Here is a 25,060-nt window from a genome sequence, read left to right on the forward strand (position 1 = left end):
TCATCACTTTGTGGCCAATAGATGATGGAAAAGTGGAAACAGTAACAGATTTCATTCCCATGGGCTCCAAAATCACTGCAGACAGTGACTTCAGCTATGAAATTAAAAGACGCTTGCTCCTTGGAAGAAAAGTTATGACAAACCTAGACAGCATACTGAAAACCAGAGACATCACTTATCTGACAAAGGTCTGTATAGTCAAAGCTATGGTTTTTGCAGTAGTCATGTACGGATGTGAGAGTTGGACCATAAAGAAGGCTCAGGGCTGAAGAACTGATGCTTTCGAACTGTGGTGCTGGAGAAGACTCTTGAGAGTCCCTTGGACAGCAAGGAGATCAAACCAGTAAATCCTAAAGGCAAACAACCCTAAATGTTCATTGGAAGGACTGATGCTGAAGCTGAGGCTCCAAATACTTTGGCCACCTAATATGAAGAGTCGACTCATTAGAAAAAACCCTGATGCTGGGCAAGATAGAGGGTAAGAAGACAAGGGGGCAACAGAGGATGAGATGAATGGATGGCATCAGTGACTCAATGGACATGAGCTTGAGCAAACTCAGAGAGACAGTGGAGCACAAGGAAGTGTGGCGTGCTGCCATCCATGGGGTCGCAGAGTCAGACATGGTTTAGCAACTGAACAACAGCAACAATCCACATATTCCCCTATTGATGAACATTTCCGTTAATCTTTCATTATTATATAAAAACGTCACAATAAACTCAACTGAAACAAGAAGAACCTTTTAAAAACACTTTATTAAATCTCTTTGAAACATTCTTTTGGCCTCAGTGCCTTATAGGAAATAAGGGAAGATGTGTGAGAACACACTGAATCCAGCTCCACCTGTGATCACTCAGCCCAGCACAATGGCGGCGGTAACAATAATTGCTGGGAAATTGTCAAAGGCAAAGTGAATCTCAAAGTTAGATCCTCACTCCTCAACAAACCTACCTAACTGGAGATGGATATGTCCACCTAGAACCACTGGAACCATTAAGCTTGGTTATAAAAGAAATCCCCATACTTCCTTATATTAATAGAATGTGATCAAAGCTAAGATAGAAGAGAGTTAAAAAAGGAAGAAGTAGCCAACAGTGTCAAATGCTTCAGAGATAACTAGTAACATAAAGACTAAAGTGAGTATGCCTGATTTAACAGTAAGGGGGTCAATTAACTCAAGAGAAACAGTTCATTAATCATGAGTCATAAGAAAATGGTGACAGCTAATTTAGACGATGCTTACTAAAAGCAAATTAGGAAAAAAGAGAAAGAGGACTCCTGTAGCTAAAAAAAAGAGTATACATGTGTTAGTGTATTAATTCTTTCTTTCCTTCTTTCTTTCCATAGAGAAAAAAGAACTGGAGACAGCAGGAATAATTAATAGAGCTAGGTCCTTCAGGAGGTAGAGAGGGTAAGATCCAAAACACCAGTAGAGACAAGCCCAGAATGGGAGAGGGGCCAAGTCATCCTCTTCTGAAGCAGGGGGTTAGGAGGGAAGCATGAAAACAGATGCTATTATTCTTGTAGAAGCCAGAGAATACTAAGCAAGATTCCCATCTGTTGACCTCAATTTCCTACACGAAATAGAAGTTCATCTGCTATGAGAAAGAATATTGTTAAAGAAGAACACAGTGGATATTTAAAATATGTGTTAAAAGGTTTAATAGCTTTTAAAAGAAGTAAAGACTAGAAATACATAAAAATTGCCAAAGTACTGAGATACCATGAACTTTTAACAGTGACTCCTTGTATAGGTATCATTTTTCTCAGGGCCCAGCAGCTCTTCTGCAGGAACTGAATAGTGAAATTGATTCAAGCTTTGTTCATTCTATCATTCCTTCCTTCACTCATCATTTTCTGAACACCTAACGTATGTGATGAACAATGAGTCTGAGCAAACTCTGGGGGACAGTGAAGGAGAGGGAAGCCTGGCGTGCTGTGGCTCACGGGGTTGCAGACAACTTCGTGACTCAACAACAACAACATGTGTGGGGAAGGGTCAAAAGGCTGAGGAAACAGCATGGAGAGATTTATAGGACGGACACGAAGGACACAGAAGAAAGGAAATTAACTCTGCATGTTGGATAAGATGGTACTTCAAGTACAGGTTGGAAAGCAGAGTCGGGAAGGAGAAACAAAGTGGCCGGGCATTGGGGAAAGCAAAGAAAGAAGGGGAGGATGGCTAAGAGGGAGAGAGGACAGAGAAAGAAAGAAGAAAAAGAACAGGAGGTGATAACAGAGGACAGGTATAAGCATTTAGCATTTTTGAAGAATGGCAAGATCGTGTCATGAGAACAATTTGCTGAAAAAGGATAAAAGTGATAACCACTGGAGTTGAGAAGTAAGGAAGGTTAGAATGCTGGTAAGACACTCCATATGGACACTCAGATCGCCCACAATTGCAGAAACACAGGTAGGACGAGGAAGGAAGAGTTGGTCAAATTTCCCAGCCAGTGTAGGGGACAACCGATGCATCAGCTGAGGACGAAGGCAGCATAAAAGAAGCACAACACGAAACAATTCAATGATGGAACCAAGACAAAAATGCTTTCTTATGCACTTGGAGACACAGCCGTTCAAACCGTGTGCTGCACCCAATCTCACAGCTCGTGGACTGAGTAAGAAGCAGGGTCTCTGAAGAGTCAGAATAACATGTGGAAGGAACAGCTGAGAAGTTGGAGGCAAAATTTAGAAGAAAACACAGCCATAAAGCTAAATGAACTGTGTACAAGACAATGGTTTCTTACTATAACATGAAAAGTATGAGTGATGAAAGGAAAAGGGGATGACTGAGAACGAGATGGCTGGATGGCATCACCGACTCGATGGACATGAGTTTGGGTGAACTCCAGGAGTTGGTGATGGACAGGGAGGCCTGGCGTGCTGTGATTCATGGGATTTCAGTCGGACACGACTGAGCGACTGAACTGAACTGAAGATAAAAATTAAAACCTCCTGGTACATCAAAAGACACTACCCATAAAATAACAAAACAACACAGAAAATGGAAGAAAATTTTTGTAAATCATATACCTGAGAAGAGACTTGAATCTAGACTATATTCCAACTATTCTAGACACTATTCCAACCCAGTAAAAAGATAAATAAGCCACTTAAAAATGGGCAAAAGATCTGAACAGACACTTCTCCAAGAAGATATACACATGGCCAAGAAGCACATGAAAAGACGTTCAACATCATCAGCCAACCAAAGAATGCAAATCGAAACCACAATGGAGGAAGTGGAAAGATATTGTTTAATGTGCACGGATTTTCAGTTTGGAAAGATGAAAACGTTCTGGAGATGGATGGTGGTGATGGTTACACAGAAGTGTGAACGCACTTAACACCACTGAACTACACACTTAAAACTGGTGAAGGCAGTAAATTTTATGTGATATATATTTCATCATAATGAAATACTTCATACTCATTAGTGTGGCTGCAATAAAAAAGACAGACAGTAACAACTGTATGCAAGGATATGGGAAACTGGAGCCCTCATCACACGCTGCTAGCGGGGATGTAGTAAAACCATGCTGCGGCTTTGCAAACCAGCCTAGCAGATCCTCAAACCACTAAAGACTGTGATCCAGCAATTCCAATCCTAGGTGGATACCCAAGAGAAATGAAAATATATGTCCATACAAAAAACTTGTACACAGTCACAGCATTATTCATAATATGCAAAAGGTAGAAACAACCCAACTCCCAGATTCTGATGAACAGATAGAGAAAATCTGGTATTATGCACACAACAAAGTATCATTAAACCATAAAGGGGAATGAAGCATTAACAGTGTCAAAAACATTATGCTAAAGGAAAGAGGCCAGAGGGAAAAAAATATTGTCTGATTCCATGCAAACGAAAAAACCGTAACAGGGAAACCTTGAGAGCCAAAGTAGATGAATGATTGCCTACAGATGGGTGGGGAAAACGGGAGAGGCACTGCTAAGGAGTATTGTGTTTCTTTCCGAAGTGATGAAAATATTTTAAAAACTGATTGTGGTGAGGGTCACATAACTCTGTGAATATACTAAAAACCACAGAATTACACACTTTAAATGGAAGAGTAGTATCGTGTTGGAATTGTATCTTTAAAATACTGTTGTATGTATCTTTAAGGAAGGGGGGGAGTATTTGGTTACAAAAAAGCAGAGAAGAAGTTTATTAAACGCTTTAAAAAGAATATTGTGTCATTTCCATTTCTAGTAAGGAGGTTACTGGAGGAAGCAGTGGGAGAAAAAAAGAAAGAAGAGGAGCCAGTAGAAAAAGAAGAGTCAGGGGAGGGGGAATTAAATGGAAGAAGGAAAGGTCAGGAGGCAAAAAGCACAGGGTGGGAGGCAGGGGGAGAAGAAAAAACAATCATGAATGAAAACAAACGCAAGATTCACATATAATAATGAAGAATATATTGACTTCATTCTGGGGAGAAAAAGAAAGCTGTTCTTAATTAATGCTATAAATTGCAGCCCTGAATACACAAGAGCTTAGTCTCAGGCATATAATTCAAATAAAATAAATAAAACAGTATCTTGTGTCCTTCAGGCACTTCGTTATAAATATACAGGGGAAAAAAAGACACACAGTATGTTCTATTACTGACTCCATATGTTCCTGACAATGAAGAAAAGAGTTGGTGAATAAACAATTCATAAATAATATTAATGAGTCATTCTGCTCCAGAACTTTTAAAAGAAATCCATAAAAATATTTTTTCAGCCATTATGAACTACTCCAAATTTATAACGCAACATATATTCAAGAAATAAACCTATACAAAGTTACCCAAAGCAAATAAAAGAGCTAGTCTGTTTCCTAATTCTTTCGAGCAGTGCTCTCCAATAGACCTTTCTACAATGAGAGAAATGTTTACACGCGGGGCTGTCCAACATGGCAGCCACTAGTCACATGTAGTTACTGCCTGCTTGAAACATGGCTAACTGTCACTGAGGAACTGAACTCTAATTTTGATTAATTCACACACACACCTGTGGTTATTGGCAACTGGAGTATGGCTAAGATAGCCACCCGGTCTGCCCTGATAAAGGCAGCCCCATGGAAACTAACACACACCTCAGACACAATTTTGCCAACCAGGCTAAAATAAAAGCACAGACCAGGAAGAGGTTGAAACCGTCCTGCAGTCAGAGATACAGCTTTGGTCTGTGCATGAAGTATCCTTTTTTCTCAACAACCAGCAACTAGGTAAGTTAATGACTAGTAATAATGAGCAATTACCTTGCCCCAGGCTCTGTACTAACATGCCACATGCATCATCACTTTTAACCCTCACAACATCCCTCGGCAGTAGATACTTACTGCTATTCTAGGCTGAGGAAACCAAGGCATGAAGGTATCCTGCTAAATTCTTACCAAGTAGTCCTGAAAAGACCCTGATGCTGGGAAAGACTGAAGGCAGGAGGAGAGGGGACGACAGAGGATGAGACGGTTGGACGGCATCACCAACTCAATGGACATGAGTCTGAGTGAGCTCCAGGAGTTGGTGACGGACAGGGAAGCCTGGTGTGCTATAATCCATGGGGTCGCAGAGTCAGACACAACTGAGGGACTGAACTGAACTGAGTCTCAGTAAATCTTATCTAGAAATGGCACCGAGGGGGCAGGTTTCTCAAATTTCCCTTTTCCTTTATATTCAGACGTCATTACTAAATAATCCCAAAATGCTATCCAGCTGAACTTGGACTTTCAAGTGAACCCAGGAAACAACTATCCCCCCAAATGCTTATCCACAAATCACCTCAGCTGTGCACGCGTTCACTCAACTCGTATCTAGTAAGCACCAACCAAGCACTGTGACTGTTCTAGGAACCTGGGAACTAAAGGCAAAAAACACCAAGTCCCTGCTTCGGGTTGGGGGAGATAAACAGCTAAACAACGGAACATGTTCATTTCCTATCATGACAGACGCTATGAAGAAAGCAAAACGTGGGAGTGACTGGAGGAGGAGAGGGCAGTTTTTTACAGCGGTCCAGGCCAACCTCTGGACAGGCAGTATTAATGCTGGGACCTGAGCCATACGCCAGAAACACCAGCATGAACCTCCAGGGGGAAGATCACACACAGAGGGAGAAAGACGGAAGCCATGGAGAATGAGGGGCGCCATGGTAGGTAAAGAAGTGAGATAATCAGAGGAGGGAGCCTATGGAAGACCTTGCCGCTCATGCTGTGCCAATCAGATTTTATTCTACCCGCTGAAGGAAGTCACTGAAAGATTAACAGAACAATCTCAACAGCGTCGCTCAGGCTAATACTATCGAAAATGTGCAGAAACTACTCTTCATCCATATTTCTCTATTACTTGGTGTGGGTCTTTTTATACCTGCATGAATCTGGCTGGGGTTTCACTATCTCCTGATTTTAACCCAGGACACTTCAGATCCTTTCAGGAGTAACAAAAGTTGAACATTATAGATACACATCAACATAGATACAGAGACTCTCTCTCTCATTAGCACTCTTAACCCTGCCTGTACACAATTAAACTAGGACAATCTGTCATTTCAATCTAATCAAGCAATATCAGACCAAAACTTTAAAACCACCTAAAAATTCTATAAACCTTTGAAAGAAAAAAATAAAAAAGATTTTCTTTTTCTGTGAAGAACTATACTATAAAAAGCCTTTTCCATTAAGTGTATATTCAGATTTTTCACTCTTACCATAATGGGAGTTTGAGCCAATAATCAGCATTTGACAGGTTAAAATTCAGTACTGACTTCATGGTTAAAAATAAAACTTCTTCTCTCTAAAACAATTTTCTTTAAGCTGTTAAGGAAAGTCCCTATCTCTATAAATGCTATTGGAAGAGAACTCAATTTCCAAATCTCTTAAATTTGGGGAAGTCCAGAGTAGTCACTAGTTAACTCTGCTGCTGCTGCTGCTAAGTCACTTCAGTCGTGTCCGACTCTAAAATTTCTTGAATTCACAAGCTCCTGAACAAGTTTACTCATGAATTACACAAAAGAGCATTTGAAGCTACATGTGGTTTAACTTTTTAAAAAAAAAAAAAAAAAAGCTCTCTAATCTGCCAGTACATGATCTTCTTTCATCTCTTCATTGAGAAAAATTCTCCCCCAGTGGTAGAAATAGCCCTTTCATCAAAAGTTATGTGACAACACATTCCACACACCACTGAAAGCATACTTTCTACCTGAACGGTACCAGTGAGTGATGAACGCTGAGTAAGAGATAAAAATTACTAAGTGAAAGATGAAGCCATGCTAGATGGATGCCAGCAAAATGGGGATCAATACCAGGAACTTTCCCCTCTCAAATCTAATCAAAATACCTATAAAACTTTCTGGCAGGGGAGAGGGAGAAACCTTAAGCAGCTAATCAACACACTAAACTCAATTATATAAAGAAACATTCCTTGGGACATTAGAATATTATGGCCATATTAAATAATAGGACATGCTATAAAGTAAAAAATTATTTTTCAAGTAATACTAAAGTTGAAAACAACAGTACTATTACAAATAAAACGGACATATACATTAGGGATGTAAATCATCAAAAAATAATTTGCATGTAGTGGGCAGAATAATAGCCTCTCAAACATGTTCCAGTCATGATCCATAGCATGGGAGAGTAAGTTACCTTCCAAGGCAAATCGACTTTGCAGGCATGATTAAAGACCTTGAGATGATGAGATTAACCTGGATTAGGCCAAGGGGCCCAATCTAGTCCCATGAGTCCTTAAAAGCTAAGAATCTTTCCCATCTCAGGAGATAAGAGGTGATGCTAGAGAAGATGCAGAGAGAAAGACAGCATTGCTGGCCATACTGATGGAAGAAGGGGCCACAAGTCAAGGAATGTGGTGCCTCTAAAAGTTGGAGAGACCAAGGAAGAAGACCCCCCAGAGAGTCCAGGGAAGAATGCAATCCTATCAACACCTTGAGTTTAGCCCAGCAAAACCCAAGCCCAACTCATCTCCAGAAGCATAAGAAAATAAATGTGTTATCTTATGCAACCATGTTTATGGTAATTTGTTACGTGACATACAAAACTCATACATTAATTAAGAAACAAACATGATAAGAGTTAGCATCAAAGAAGGAAAAGACATTTTAAAAATAAATGCTGCTGGTAAAACTGAGAACAGTATGTAAAAACATAAATGCATACTTGATATTTAACAAATATCCACTCAACAAATATTTACTGAGCCAGGCACTGTACTAAGTACAGAAAAAAATGTAAAATATGTAAAGCTGTAAAATAACAGCAAAAAAACTCCCTGGCTTTCTGGAGCTTGTAAATGTTCACCATGGAAAACTGCAAACAGATTGAAGAACTGAACAGATCCCTTCCATTCTTTAAAAAAAAAAGGGGGGGTGGGGGGGAGGTTAAAACAGAAAAATATATATTTTATCAGACCTGTTCCTAGATCCTGGAAACATAAATTTTAAGTTTTGAAACCACAGGAGATATTATCCACTCATTCCCTTCTCCCTCAAATTCCAAGCTTCCACGATATCAATATTTTTAAAGGCAATAACAAATAGTGATTAAAAGACACACACACATTCTCCCCCCATGTTAAAATAGGGTGATTCCTTGCTGTTGAGTTGTAGGAGTCCTTCCTATATTCTGGATATAAATCCTCTAGGAGATAAATGTTTTGGAAATATTTTCTCCAGTTTGTGGCTTTTCATCTTAGCAGTATCTTTGTAAAGTCCGATTTATTCATTTCTTTTCCTTCCTGTCCTAAAAAACAGTTCTGGGTATATGTGTGTGTGTGTGTCCGTGTCCTAACTAAGAAACACTTTCCTAACTCAAGGTCACCAAAAGAGAAGGTGATTTAAAAAAATATATTAAAATGCTCTATTAAAAATATATGGATAGCAAATAATCACAAAAAATACAGTCAGCATCACTAGCCAACAGAGAAAAGCAAATTAAAACCACAACGAGATACTATTAATACTACTCTCCTACTACAACCGCTAAAATTAAACTGGCAGTGCCAAGCTCTGGTCAAGAGGTGAAGCAACTGAACTGCTGGTAGAAATGCAAAACAGTACAACTGTTTTGGAAAACACTTTGGCAATTTTTAAAAGGCTGAGCAAACACTAACTACATGACCAACCAAAATCATTCCAAAGTATTCACTCAAGAGAGTGCAAACATACAAAGACAGTGCACAAATGTTTACAGGAGCTTTATTCTTCATAGCCCCAAACGGCAAACAACACAACTTTTCCATCAACTTGCTGAACGGACAGACAAACTGCGCTCCATCCATATAGTGAAATAACTCCATACAATAAAAAGTAAAAAACTATTAACCACACATATGTGAACACTGAATGAATTATGCTAAAGTGAAAAAACAGAGTAACATATACAGAGGCACAGCTTGTCCTATTGCACTTTCCAAATACTGAAAGTATTATATTATTATATTGAAAAAGTCTATTGGCACTATTTTTCCTCCAGCATTTGCTCACTTCCTATCTCGGTGTCACAGTTCAGTAATCCTCACCATATTTTCAACTTTTTCATTATTATATTTGTTATGGTGATCTGAGATAAATGACCTTTAATGTCACGCCTGTAATTATTTTGGGGCACCATGAACTGAGACCACATAAGACAGCAAACTTAACTATTGAAGTAACAAAAAAGGCTTTAGTTATTATATAAACTTAGTTGATAAAAAAGCAGCAGGATCTGGCAGAACTGACTAATTTTGAGAATTCTTCTTGTAGGCAAAATGCTATCAAATAGCATTGCAGGCTATAGAGAAATCATTCATGGAAAGGAGAGTCAATCAATGAGGCAAACTTCATTGCTGTCTTATTTTAAGAAACTGCCACAGCCACCCCAACCTTCAGCCGCCACCACACTGATTAGTCAGCAGCCATCAACACTGAAGTTAAAACCCTCCACTCCCCAAAAGATTATAACTCACTGAAGACGCAGATCACAGCATTTTTAGCAATAAAGCATTTAAAATTAAGGTATGGATATATTTTTTTAGACACAGTGCTATTGCACACTTAAGAGACTATGGTGGTGGTGGTTTAGTCACTAAGTCATGTCCGACTCTTGCAACCCCATGGACTAGAGCCTGCCAGATCCCCTGTCCATGGGATTCCCCAGGCAAGAATACTGGAGTGGGTTGCCATTTTCTTCTCCAGGGGAATCTTCCCAACCCAGGAATCAAACCCAGGTCTCGTGCATTGCAGGCAGATTCTTTACCAACTGAGCTACAAAGGACTATAATATGGTGTAAACATAACATTTATATGTATTTGAAAAGCAAAAAAAAAAAAAAAAAAAATCATGTGACTTGCTTTATTGTGATGTTCGCCTTATTGGAGTGGTCTAGAATCAAACTCACTCTGAGATATGCTTATAATTTATGTGATATTCTGAAAAAGGCAAAACTATAGGGACAGAAATCAGAAATATGATTTCCAGGGTGGGGAGTGGAGGATATAAGAGAACTTTCCAGTGAAATGGAAATGTTCCACATAAAACTCAATGGTGATTTCATTACATGTTAATTATATCTCAATAAATCTTACTTAAAAAAGAATAGTACCAATAACATACAAGAAGAGTTTAAAATAATGAACAAAGGGTATACAGAAATAACCACCAGATTACACTGCTTGTAGCACCTTTTCATACTATCTTACTCCCACCCCCATCTTTCACCCAGTCATGCTGATTCTGACTTAAGCATTGCATTGAACTCCTCCTTTCCACTCTATTTATCACTAGTCTGCAATACTCCAAACCACACCTCTTAAAGCTAGTGCCTCCAAGTTATGCTCAAATCAGGACACACTTCTTGATATTCCTTCTACCTGCATGGTACCCTCAAGCACACATGCTTTTCCTTAGATATGAGCCTTCTGCTCAAAAGCCCTCTCCTTCCTCCATTCATCAAACCACTACTCAACCTTTGAAACTCAAGTCAAGAATGACTTCAACCTCTGTGTGCCCACCAGACTGTATCCTTACATGTATTTATCATGATTACTTGCAGCTCTCTTCAGATTTCACTGTCTTTAGGGAACAAATTTTATTCAGCTCTGGATCTCTAGCAAATAGCTTCATTCCAGGCACAAAGCTGTGCTCAGTGTTAATCCTACTAGTAAGAAAATCAACTATTAAAAAGCTAATACAAAGCACTAATGATGTGCCAGGGACCATGCTAAGCACACCACATTTATTAAATACTTTAACCCTTACAAAATTCAGAGTGAGTTTCTATTAGTATTCTCCATGCTACGGATGAAGACATTGAGGCACAGAGAGATTGCGTAACTTGAACAAGGTCACACAGCTAACAAGCAGCAGGCCAGGGACATGAACCTGAATTATAATACGCTAAACCTCTTTTTATATAATTCAGTAGGTGAAAAATATGTACACATATAGACAGAGGCCCCCAAAAAGTAAAGACAATAGATCTAGGAAGGGACAAAAATGAACGGGCTTTTAAATCTACACGTCATTCTGTTCCAATGCTGTCATTTTGATAATTAAAGGTTAAAAAAAAAAAAGAAGGAATATGACAAGAAGAAATATTAAATGACATGAAATAAAAAAATAGTTTCTCAAGTTTTGCCCTCAATATTGATGTCACTGTTACTGGGACATTGTTTCATTTCATGAATTCACCTTTTGGAATACAGTATATAATAGAAATATTCTAAAATGTATCCTCTTTCAAATGCTCCTTTATTTACACACACAATTTTCAAAATTAACATTCATATATGAAACAGCCATCATGTTGTCTGACTCTTCAGGATTAGAGTAGCCTGCCTGAAAAAATGTTTAAACCACTGCAAATCAACCTGGTAATAGTCCCTGAGATAAGTGGACACCTGTGTTAAAGCACATTTTTGTTCATTTCTCCAAAGAAAATATGCACCTGCCTGCAGGGCTCACAGCTGGCACATCAGGAAGTTCTATCACTCACAAATTTTGAACATCCAACTGTATATTCTGCTTTGAACTGCATGTTTTAAAATGTTACAACTGGTTTATTAATTCAGTTATTTAGTATTTCTAGAGATATTACACAAAGACAAGGCTAATGAGTCAACACCAAGCCAAGTTCACATGCAAATCTTTGTTTACTAGCACAAAAAACTACACAAAATGTATAGATCTGTAAGCCTGCTTTCATGTAACAGAATAAAAACCAACCTTCTTAATAAACGTCATGCCTATCAATAATGACTACTCCAAGAACTGAGGAATACCACCACCTCAGGAAGAGCTCAAGTAAATAAATACTATTTCAGCTGTCTATTTCTAACAGAACTCCCAGCTGATGGACACAAAGTGTATTTTTATCTGACCCTTACAAAAAATTCCCACCTCATCAATCTCCCTGTTGCATAGGGACCCATCCCACCAAATGCTCCAGGAGGCTTAAGATGTTCTGGGCTCAAACCAGATTTCTCTCCCCAAGAACTGGAATGTAAGCTCTATGGGGACAAGGATCTTTGTTGATTTTACAAACCACTGCATCCCTCGCACCTGGAACAGTAGCTAGCACTTAGTACATACTCAATAAGTACTAGCTGAATAGAAAAAAGAATGATGTGCAAGCCTGGGATTTAAAGTCTGGCTTTCTGAGCTCTGATGTCTGCTATTATTTCCTGCTGCTGCTGCTGCTAAGTCGCTTCACTTGTGTCCAACTCTGTGCAACCTCATAGATGGCAGCCCACCAGGCTCCGCCATCCCTGGGATTCTCCAGGCAAGAATACTGGAGTGGGTTGCCATTTCCTTCTCCAATGCATGAAAGTGAAAAGTGAAAGTGAAGTCGCTCAGTGGTGTCCGACTCTTCGCGACCCCATGGACTGCAGCCTACCAGCCTCCTCCGTTCCTGGGATTTTCCAGGCAAGAGTACTGGAGTGGGGTGCCTTTAAAAGAGAATATTCTTTCTGGCTTCAGTAGAATATTAACACAGGACTTAAATGGTTAAAGAGTTCACGGAATAATATCTCATGGAAAAACAGGGACACAAAATAGTTTTGACATTGCAATTAAGTAAGCTATGCAGAGGTTAAAAAAAGTCTAAAGAGGATGAAAGTAAAAGTGTTAGTCGCTCAGTCATGTCTGACTCTATGCAACCCAACGGACTGTAGCCCACCAGGTTCCTCTATCCATGGAATTCTCCAGGCAAGAATACTAGAGTGAGTAGCCATTCCTTTCTCCTGGGGATCTTCCCGACCCAGAGATTGAACCCAGGTCTCACACATTGCAGACATATTCTTTACCGCCTGAGCCATTAGGGAAGCCCCTGAAGAGAATAAGCAAAGTTATAAGTATTGTGTTAGGGTGATAAGATCATGAATTTTCTTTCTATTCACTTTTTTCAAACGTATTATTTCTCCAATTATAAAGAAACTAAACAAATCTAAAGAATTTTAAAGGTAATAAAATGAGACAAGGAGACAGAACACAAAGTGTGCTAGGTTAAATGGGGAAAATTTTTACTGCCACAGCCTTGAGCTACATCATCTCTAAAACTGTCTCCTGTATCACCAGCCCTGGCATCCTCTCTTACATCTTGAGAATCTCCCCAAGATCCTCACATACACTGAACTCTTCACTAAACATAGTAGAGTTCTGGGGAATGTTCCCATAATGCATACAGAGAGGAGGCTTCTGCCATACTACAGAAATTCTACTATTCTGGGAACTTAATTCCTTGAGATAAACTCAAAAATGAATTCCAAGCTTTTACCACACTTTGTCTCTAAAACAGAATTCTAACTGGTTTTCTATTTCCCTAACACAGCAGGATCATGTTTATGGAGAAAGTTACTTTGACATGAAAAGATAACTCAGGAGTCCATATTCAGTTCATTCCTTAAACCAAGAGAAATCAAAATGTAAACAGACAAGTGGTAAAAACAAACTAAAGTTCCCAAACATTCAGGTTCTGTTTGTTTAACAGGAGAATGTTTGTTCAAAGATTATTAAATTTGCCAGTGGGGCAAGGATTTCACAGCAGAAAACAAGTTCATTACACTGAGAATACAGTATAAGAACCTATCATCAGTACATGAAAGAAAAAAAAAAATCCAATGAGTCTCAATCCAGATGGAGATTTTATATATAGTCTTTTTTATGAGCATGTACTATTTTTATATATTTTTTAAACGATGAACCTCTTTCAAAGAAGATCATCGTTGAGTACAGTGAGTGCAGCTGCAGTAGGTAGAATGGTGGAGAGGATGAAGCACCAACATTTGGTCAACAGATACCGTCCGAATGCCACCTCTGGGCATGTGTGAACAGTGATGGACATAAAGACAGTAGGTCTCCGTCTCCCGACTTCAGAGAGCTTACTGCCCAACAGGGAAGGAGCACACCAACGGTGAGAGTACAGCAGGAAAACTCCTTTCATTCGGCCACCAAATACTGACTGAAAGACTGTCTACTGTGTCTCTGGCACCATGGGAAAGGCTGGAGAAACACCGTCAGGGTTTAAAGAAAAGACAGAAAAGCTGTTGGCATGGAGCTGATAACTCAAAAAGAGAGGCGGGCTATATTCAAAACATCACACAAGTTAACTCCAAACTTACAATTCTGTGAAACGCTGAGAGAGTAAGTGAAAGGTAACTGAATAACAAGGAAAGGGAAACCTAAAGACAGGATTGTCGAGGATGGCACAGAGCAGTCAGCACACACTGAGACAGCATGGTGAAGCCACAGTCCAGGGGACAAGTATGACGGAAGTGGGACATTCCAAAAGACGCAGCTATTTACTATGGCACAGTGAGAGAGAGCGCTAGACAGGCAGAGACCAGGCTATAATTAACAAAGTTAAATTCCATACCATGGCTTTGTATTGTGGGTTTTTCTTAATGAGAGAACCTAGAACATGTTTCCATGCTACGTTCAAATGTTACAAAGACATAACAAAATTTTCACAGCAATAGGGAAAGTGTGCGAAGGACAGCCAGAAGTGTAACCAAGCTTGTAAACAACCTGGAAACTGAAAATAAGGGTCCGTGACAAGTTTTAACAGTGTGGGACTATATTCCCATCAGGCGCAAGCTTACCCCGATGATGCTCAGCCCTTTGAGGTAATCCTGACGAGGCTGGGCTTGAGGAACACAGCCAGCAAGCACTATTTTCTTGTTCTCCTCTTGAGCTTTTCTAAAAGATAGAAGTGAAAGCAGTGTTAAATCTTTTCCTCACAAGTGTACCCTGGGAAACCGATGTTAGTGTACACAAGTTCCCTAGAACTCAACAAGCCCATCTAGCACAAAACAGGATTTTCTTACAGCTGCTTCAAGAAAGTACATTATAATATGACTTCTGAACTAGCCGTCTATTTATCACACCATAAAGAACACCATGGCAGTTCAGTCTGGTAAGGTCATTCATTACTGCCTCATTCTTAAACAAAAAAATTTTACTTATATAGAATTCTCAAGGATATAAATCATTCTTGAAAGCCACATTTTCCAGATGGACATTAACCAAACAAGTTATATTTATTTTAAAAATTAATGAAAATGTTCCTAAAACATACTATATGATTTCCAAGTCTTTTTGTCTAGTATAAAAGTAAAATATACACTTAAAAAGTTGAACAGGAAAGAAACAGGAGGTATAGCATCGCCCTCTCTTCAGAGAATTCACACAGCTCCTCACTTCTGCTCCTCAGAGATGTCTACAAGTTACGGATTATTTATGCTTATGTCTAGACAATCCCTCTCAGTGCAGGTATGATGTGTAAATAGACCGGTGTTCACTATAAATACACAAAGATGAAACAATACTTCAGTACCTTATTTTATAACTTCCATCCAATACACCTTGTTTATCATTTGTATCTTTATCTAAAGGCTAGCCTCATCCCTTTTTTTGTATTCTACTTTTTTAAACAGAAGTACATTTGATATTACAGCTGGTAGTACAGTACAATATTATATAAGTTACAGGTGCACAGCATAGTGGTTCAGTTTTTAAAGGTTACACTCCACTTATAGTTATTATAAAATATTGGCTATATTCCCCATGTTGTATAGTATGTCTTCATAACTTACTTATTTTAGACCTAAATTTGTATTACCCTGATCTTCCTTCTTCCCACTGGCAACCACTAGTTTGTTTTCACTGTGAGTCTATTATTTTTTGTCAAATTCACTAGCTTTTTTATAGTTTAGATTCCACATATAGGTGGCCTCATATAGTACTTGTCTTCCTCTGTCTCATTTCATCAAGCACAATGCCCTCCAAATCCATTCCTGTTGTAGCAAATGGCACAATTCTGTTCTTTTTTTATGGCTGAATAATATTCCACTGTGTACATACAGAGAATACATACCACATCTTCTCTATCCATTTACCTGTTGATGGACACTTAGGTTGCTTCCTAATCTTCACAACTGTAAATAATGCTGCTAAGAACATTGTAGGTGCATGTATTTTTTTTGAATTAGTATTTACATATCCTGGATATACACCCAGGAGTGGAATCTCATCCTTTTTAAACACAACAGTGTAGGTATACTATAGTTTAACTAATCTTGTTCTGATAGGCATTTAGGGCATTTCCAATTTTTCACTACTACAAATTATTTTACAATAAACATGCATAGATATGTACACACATATACATGCACAAACATAATGTGGATGGATAGATAAGATAATCTTTGAATATTTGAGAAAGTATTCCTGGATTATAAAAACCTAGGTGCGAAAGCTGTGCCAAGTTCTCTATTTCCCTAACATAAATTCTAAGAAGTGGAAATGCTGGTTCAAAGGTATATATGTCTGGTTATTGTATTAGGCATTTCCTTACTTAGGAGGAAGTTCGGACATATTTGATGTGGGTGAGGGTTACGGTGTCAGTCATTTGTCTGAGCACACATGCATTCAGCAAACACTGATGCTCTGCTAGAAGATGGTGGAAAACCAAGCAGAGCCAACCTTCCTGGAAACTATCCATATTCTTTGCTTATTTTACATTAAAATTTTAAATCTTCAATTCTTTTTCGAGTATGTCGGTTTTGGACCTGTGATACTCTGTATATTTTTTTCACAGGTCACTCGGGTACGGGTGATTTATACACCCAAATGTGCTTCTGACTGCCCTCTCCAGGCAATGCGTAGGGTTCTGAAACCAACCGAGAAAGCTAAGGGAATCAGCAGCTCCGTTTCCAGACGTGGAAACTTAAGGCTACGCACTGTGAAGTGAAAAGTCTCTATACCTGGCACACCTTGTTTCTTTCAACTTTCTCAAGTGTACAAATTCAGAACTGAAAGCCTAAAAAAGTGTGTGGGGGGTGAGGGGGGCGGGGAGTGGATTAACAGAGCCAGTATGTGTGACCAACAGCCAACGCCAAAACCTGCTGGGAAGTATGCAGAGAATGATTAAATGAATGAACAGGCAGAGGACAAAATACTAGTTTACCAGCACCTATAAGCATTTCACTTTCATAACTTCTCACCAGTCCATCCTAAAGGAGACCAGTCCTGGGTGTTCATTAAGAAGGCCTAATGCTAAAGCTGAAACTCCAATACTTTGGCCACCTCATGCGAAGAGCTGACTCACTGGAAAAGACTCTGATGCTGGGAGGGATTGGGGGCAGGAGGAGAAGGGAACGACAGAGGATGAGATGGCTGGATGGCATCACCAACTCAATGGACATGAGTTTGAGTGAACTCCGGGAGTTGGTGATGGACAGGGAGGCCTGGCGTGCTGTGATTCATGGGGTCGCAGAGAGTCGGACACGACTGAGCGACTGGACTGAACTGAAGACATGATGGAGAAGGAAATGGCAACCCACTCCAGTATTCTTGCCTAGAGAATTCCATGAACAGAAGAGACCAGCAGGCTACAGTCCACAGGGTCGCAAAAAGTCAGACATGACTGAGCAAGTATCCACACAGGACATGACAGTGAGTGTTTAAGCAACCACAGTAAGAGGAAAACATGCACTTTGTACTTGACACAGTTCTGGTTTATAACAGATAAGATGTAAAAGAACAACAACATCACAGAATTAAGCAACAGAAAGATATACAAGCAACATATGATGGAGGGAAAAAGAATATGCACACAGGAAAAGACAATAAAAAGCTTTATGAAAAAATCTGAGAGGATTTTAAAACAAGACAAGAGTGGAGAGGGCTTGCCAGGTGGCGCAGTGGTAAAGAATCTGCCTGCCAATGTAAGAGATGCAAGAGAAGCGGATTCAATCCCTGGGTCAGGAAGATCCCCTAGAGAAGGAAATGGCAGCCTGCCCCAGTATTGCTGCCTGGAGAATCCCAGGGACAGAGGAGCCTGGTGGGCTACAGTCTACAGGGTCGCCAAGAGTCAGACACAGCTCAGCATGCACTCACAGGAGTGGAGAGGGTGAAATGGAAGTAGAAAAAGCTTCAGGCAGTTGTTACAGCATGGACAAAGGCAAGAAGAGAGAAAGCTGGGGGAAAGCATTTCATTACAGAGAAAATTTCTGTATAAAGGAGATGAATAGGGCTTATATGGTGGAAGAAGCCTCACCAAAAAAGGCTGGGCGGGCTCCAATTTAGTGGGCAGTGGGGAAATTTTTTAAGTTTTGGTGGCAGAGTGGACACCAAGTGGAGCCAAACTGAGTAAAGGACCCTGGTGGCAAGGTGCAAAATGAACTGCAAGGGGAAAGAAGCCAAGGGGTGGTGAAATTCATTTAACAGCCCAGGCAAGAGGATGTGAAGACCTGAACACACATGGAGGATCCAAAAAAGAAAAGACGTTAAAAGGAGACGAGTTCTCTTGCTAGAATATACTTGGGAAAGCTTAAGGATGGATCAAAAGTGGTGCCAAGGTTTTGAGACTAAGGCAAGGATTAACATTTTCTAAATAACAGCCAGACAGTGAATTAATTCAGGCTTTGGTGACCACAGGTTTCCGATGCAACTGCTTAGTTCTGTCATCTTAGAGTAAGAGCAGATAGATGTGGTACTTAAATGAGTGTGCTTGTTTCAATAAAACTTTATTAGAAACAAGCAGCAGGTGAGATTCGGCCCAAAGGTCAGAGATTGCAAATCCCTACTATAAGAAAATACAAAAGAACACTGATGCCACCAGCGATCAGCAGAAGCTAAGTAGTAAGGATAGAAAGTGAAAGTGCTAGTCGCTCAGCCATGTCAGACTCTTTGACTGTAGCCCACCAGGCTCCTCTGTCCAGGGGATTTTCCAGGCAAGAATACTGGAGTGGGTTGCCATTTCCTTCTCCTCGGGATCTTCTTGATCGAAGGATCAAACCTGGGTCTCCTGTACTGCAGGCAGACTCTTTACCATCTGAGCCAACCGGGAAGCCCCAATAAGGATAGAAGGAAATTCAAATTGGACAAATCAGATCTGAGGTGACACTAATGCCCAGCAAGTCTCTGGAAATGCAACTCGGCTGGCTGGCCAGGAATAAAGTTGGGGGTGGGTTTTAGAAACGCATTCCAAAGTGATGGTTGATGATAATGGATGCGACAGTCTCTAAAGATGTGGAGATAATCAGTGGAGTACAAAACTGTAAGGCTCTTTAGCAATGTATAAACATTCCCATAGGCTAAAAAATATTAATGTGAAAAACAAAAAAGATAAAATCACTACCAACAATTCTATAACAGTAATAATCATGGTTAGCATTTATACGTACTTCCTCAAGGTCTTCATTATGTACTTTTGAAAACAGTACAGCCAATATACAACCACCCAGGGAAAGTGTTCTGCTGACTTTATCAACACTAGACCAGGTCAAGAAACAACAGTCCAAGGCTGCTTTTAGGGCGTAAGCAGAACACCAGAAAATTAGGAGAAAAAGTTCAAAATAGAGATGCTTAAATAATTTAAAATATTATTTCATGCTTTTTGTTGAATTTGGCTTTAAAACGCTAGGGCAGACCAGAACTATAAGCCAAAAATCATACCCCAGCTATGGAATATTGATGCTACACTGTTACCAAATGTTTTAATGCAATTTCTCAAAGAGTGTTCTTGTTCTAAATATTCCTTTCTTACATCCTGTTCTTTTTGCTTAGTGAAGTTTGCTCAGGTTAATAAGTCTGAAATAAAGCCTGAAATTTCTTTTATTTAGAAATGTACCTAGCACAGACATATTTTTTAAAGCCTTATCCTTCAAAATATGAATGCTGACAAGAATAATACTTTAAGAAATTCTAAAATACTATAAATTTTAGATAGTCTTGAAATGTCAATTAAAATGAAAATTGAAAAGTTAATTCAATATAATCATTCACATTTCTGAAGCCTATTTCTAAATTGAAATAGAGATATATCCTTGTCTAAAACATTAATCTGAATAATACAGAAGACAAAGAAACCTTTTTTTCTTTTCTGCCAAGCATCAAAAGACATAATTCGTACAGAATCTTAAAATTCATAGCATCATAGAAAATAAGGGGCTTCCCAGGTGGTGCGAGGCAAAGAATCCTCCTACCAATACAGGAGACCAAAGAGATGACCCTGATGCAAAGAGCTGACTCATTGGAAAAGACTCTGATGCTGGGAAAACCTGAGGGCAGGAGAAACAGGGGACAACAGAGGATGAGATGGTTGGATGGCATCACTGACTCAATGGACATGAGTTTGAGCAAACTCTGGGAGATAGCGAAGGCCAGGGAAGCCTGGTGTGCTGCAGTCCATGTAGTCACAAAAAGTCAGACAAGACTTAGTGAGTGAACAAAAACAACAGAAGATAAAGGTGACATAATATCATTATTTCACAAATGAGACTTAAGAAGATGCAGCGGTCGAGGCCCAGAGTTCCACACTTTATGGAGTTAGTGCTGGGGCTGGGATAAGCGCCCAGGACATCCTGGGTCCTTGAGTCTTACATGTCAGAACATAAATCGAACTTGAGTTTTGACTGTATAATAAACATTGGAGCAAAAGTTTCTTGATTAAAACAACACAGAAAGACAAAGATTATATTATGTTGAATGTCTTCAAAGTAGAAACACTATATAATACTTCACAGTTCTTGTTTTCTTGAGTCTCATGAACAAAAGCATAGTCTAACAGAAGAGTAATAAATTCATGGATCTATCAAGAAAAGCACAGTTCTCTAAAAGTAGCAAATAAGGAGGAAATGTTGCTTCTTCTCCATGTTCATTTCTCTTATTCCTTATATCCTTTCTGCAAATTGACACTTAATCTATATAAAAATAGTCATAGAATATCTAAGACTTCAATCAAAATTCTCTTTCATGAAAAAGTATTCTTAAATCTACATCTGATTATTTTTATTTCTAAATGTCTACTGATAACACTCCTAAAAACTCTTATTCAAAACAGTAATGGAAAGAGGGTCAAAACCAGCTGCTTCTAGGCAAAGCAAGCAGTCTAAACTACTCTGCACACGAGCATCGTCTCCATTCCAACACTCAGGTGACAGGATGCTATTTTAAGTATTTACATGCAGGCCTATAGCCCTCTGAAACCCATAAAAATATCCCAGCAAATAATCTAAGACAAAACAACTAAGGATCTAAGTTTGTGATCTGTGTCAATAACCACACTGTCCTTCCTAAGTTTTGGAACAAGCAGTCAAAGAGGAAAAGTTTGTACCAACAGTGCCACTGTCTCCAGACATGACTGTTGTCAGGATTTGCAGGGTTAGGCTAGGAGCTGCCAAAGGTTGAAAATAAAGGACACGACTGAGCGACTGAACTGAACTGAACTGAAGTCTTGATAGGATTTATCAACCTAAAAAATAATCCAGTTATATTCAAATATGTAACTGGGGGTATCTGGAGACATTCAAATCCAAAGTAACTGGAATATAATCTCAGGATCACAAGACTGAATATGATTTTAACCAAAGCTAAAAACATAGCTGCATACTGTGCAATCTGTGAGAAAAAACAATGTCACCATAAGGTGAGTGGTCTTCACTACACTAGAAAGGAGGAGTCTGAAGGGTTAAAGCTTCTCAACACTTATAACAGTGGCAAACAAAGTAGGCACCTGAGACAGATCATAGTGGTTAATCCTTTTAGATATAGCAGGCATTTCTTCAAGGTGTATCTGGATATAACAAGATACCATTCCCTGATGAACTGGCCACATAAATCCAGGCAGGCAATCTGTACTTAATTTCAGGTTCAATAGGTTTCCTTTATTGTGCTTATTGCCAATACAAGGTTCAATACTATTATTTATTGAAAAGTCATTAATTCGGCATTTCATGTTTCCATTCTACCACCAGTCAGTCACCACGTGCTAAACACAGGGAAATGAAAAAATAAGATAATCTCTACTTTTCAAGATGTTTACAATCTAGTGAGAGGAGGAAGAAACAGGCCTTAGAACCTAGGTTTCTGGATAAAAGGGGAGAGCAGAGATGTCAAGGTCGCAAGCAGAGCTGCGAACATCTCTGTGGGAGAAGCAGCACGTGCCCATGGACAGAGACCCAAGGGAATCCAGTTATGAAGGAGAGGTGGGTTCTCTGACAGCCAGAGTCTTCCTCTTCCTCCTGCTACTGTGCTTTCATCTGCTCTACGTACCAAGAATCTATGAAACATAAAGGATTCTGTGACTTTAAGAAAGACCATGAGGATAGGGCATGGACTTTTTTTTCTTCCCAGCATCACTGAGGTATAATTGACAAGGCACAGACTGCTGTGGAGAGGTTAACAGGGTAAGGAAGGTTGGTTCATTATAGGAAAGGGAATTTCAACGGGAAGTATAAAAAAGTTTTTTTTTTTTTTAAACTACAGGGGAAAAGTGATGGGGGACACGGAAGAGACCAAAGACAGGAAGTCTGGGAAGAAGCTACAGTCATCAAGACTGGTACTGGCACAAAAACAGAGACCAATGGAACAAGACAGAAAGCCCAGAAGTAAACCCGCACACCTACGGGCACCTTATTTCTGACAAAAGAGACAAGAATATACAATGGGGCAAAGAAGGCTCTTTAATAAATGGTGCTGGGAAAACTGGACAGCTACATGGACAAGAATGAAATTAGAACACTTCCTAACACCACACACAAAGATAAACTCAAAATGGACTAAAGACTTAAATGTAAGACCAGAAACTATAAAACTCTTAGAGGAAAACATGGGCAGAACACTCGATGACATAAATCAAATCAAGATCCTCTACAACCCACCTCCTAGAGTAATGGAAATAAAAACAAAAGTAAACAAGTGGGACTTGATTAAACTTTTGCACAGCAAAGGAAACTATAAGCAAGGTGAAAAGACAACCCTCAGAATGGGAGAAAATAATAGCAAATGAAACAACTGACAAAGGATTAACTTTCAAAATATACAAGCAACCCATACAACTTAATACCAGAAAAACAACAACCCAATCAAAAAGTGGGAAAAAGATCTAAACAGACATTTCTCCAAAGAAGACATACAGACGGCTAACAAACACAGGAAAAGATACTCAGTATCGCTCATTATTCAGTTCAGTTCAGTCGCTCAGTCGTGTCCGACTCTCCGCGACCCCATGAACCACAGCACGCCAGGCCTCCCTGTCCCTCACCAACTCCCGGAGTTCACTCAAACTCATGTCCACAGAGTCGGTGATGCCATCCAGCCATCTCATTCTCCGTCGTCCCCTTCTCCTCCCGCCCCCAACCTTTCCCAGCATCAGAGTCTTTTCCAGTGAGTCAACTCGTCGCATGAGGTGGCCAAAGTATTGCAGTTTCAGCTTTAGCATCAGTCCCTCCAATGAACACCCAGGATTGATCTCCTTTAGAATGGAATGGTCATGTATGGATGTGAGAGTTGGACTGTGAAGAAAGCTGATCGCCGAAGAATCGATGCTTTTGAACTGTGGTGTTGGAGAAGACTCTTGAGAGTCCCTTGGACTGCAAGGAGATCCAACCAGTCAATTCTAAAGGAGATCGCTCATTATTAGAGAAATGCAAATCAAAACTGCAATGAGATATCACCTCACACAGGTCAAAATGGCCATCATCAAAAAATCTGTTGGTGGTAATGTAAATTGATATAGCCACTATGGAAGATGGTATGGAGATTCCTTTAAAAATTAGGAACAAAAGCATCGTATAATCCAGCAATCCCACTCCTAGGCATACACCCTGAGGAAACCAAAACTGAACGAGATACATGTATCCCATTGTTCACTGCAGCACTATTTACAATAGCTAGAACATGGAAGCAACCTAGATGTCCATTGAAAGATGAATGGATAAAGAAGTTGTGGCACATATACACAATGGAATATTACTCAGTCATAAAAAGTAATGCCTTTGAGTCAGTACTAACGAGGTAGAACAACCTAGAACCTATTATACAGAGTGAAGAAAGTCAAAATGAGAAAGCTAAATATTGTATTCTAATGCATATATACAGAATATAGAAAAATGGTACTAAAGAATTTATTTACAGAGCAGCAATGGAGAAACTGACAGAGAATAGACTTACAGACATGGGGAGAGGGGAGAGGAGGGTGAGATGTGCTAAAAAAAAAAAAAAAAAAAGAGAGAGAAGAAGAAAAAAAGAAAGAAACAGCACTTCTGAAAGCATGGAAAGAGTTAGTCCAGATCAAAGTCGTTTTTGAACAGTTGGTGTAGGATGGCCTTGGCAGGGGCTTTCCCCGATGATATCTCATCATTGTCCATATAGTGTCAGAGTATTAGTGGACTTAATGATAATTTTAGTATTGAACTGAAATCTTATGACGAGGCCAGGTGTTGTTAGGGTTGGAGGAGCTCTTGTAATGAATCAGGGACTAGGATTTCTTCTGTGACATGCAGGGGTTTGGTGGGTCATTGTCTGTCGTCATGAAAATCCCCTACATACGAACCTTTAAAAATTTTTTTTAAAAAAGTTTTTTAAAAAAAGCTACAGGGGAAAAGTGATAGGGGACAGGGAAGAGACCAAAGACAGAAAGTTTCGGAAGGAGGAGGAAGGACGTCCCGCATGAATCAGAAAAAGGGTGAACGGTGCTTGCACGGTGCGTAGAAGGTAAGAAACGTGGTTACAGGGCACCATGTGGGCCTAACTGACCTCATGCTCCAAAGGGAGTCAAGGGCAGAGAACGGGAACGACTCCTC

General features: G+C 39.5%; 1 protein-coding gene across 6 annotated transcripts in view; it reads right to left on the reverse strand.

Annotated features, from left to right (window-relative positions):
* CDKAL1 (CDKAL1 threonylcarbamoyladenosine tRNA methylthiotransferase) overlaps positions 1-25,060 on the reverse strand; it is a 599,197-nt gene that overhangs the window by 424,778 nt on the left and 149,359 nt on the right. For all 6 annotated transcript variants that reach the window (XM_088831304.1, XM_055407287.2, XM_088831305.1 and 3 more), the window contains one exon: positions 15,074-15,170. In XM_088831304.1, coding sequence (XP_088687430.1) covers positions 15,074-15,170 — 97 coding nt within the window. The remainder of the gene's footprint in view (positions 1-15,073; positions 15,171-25,060) is intronic.

This window comes from Moschus berezovskii, chromosome 23 (assembly GCF_049115385.1).
Source record: "Moschus berezovskii isolate FMDL1 chromosome 23, NW_MosBer_1.0, whole genome shotgun sequence".
Lineage (NCBI taxonomy): Eukaryota > Metazoa > Chordata > Mammalia > Artiodactyla > Moschidae > Moschus > Moschus berezovskii.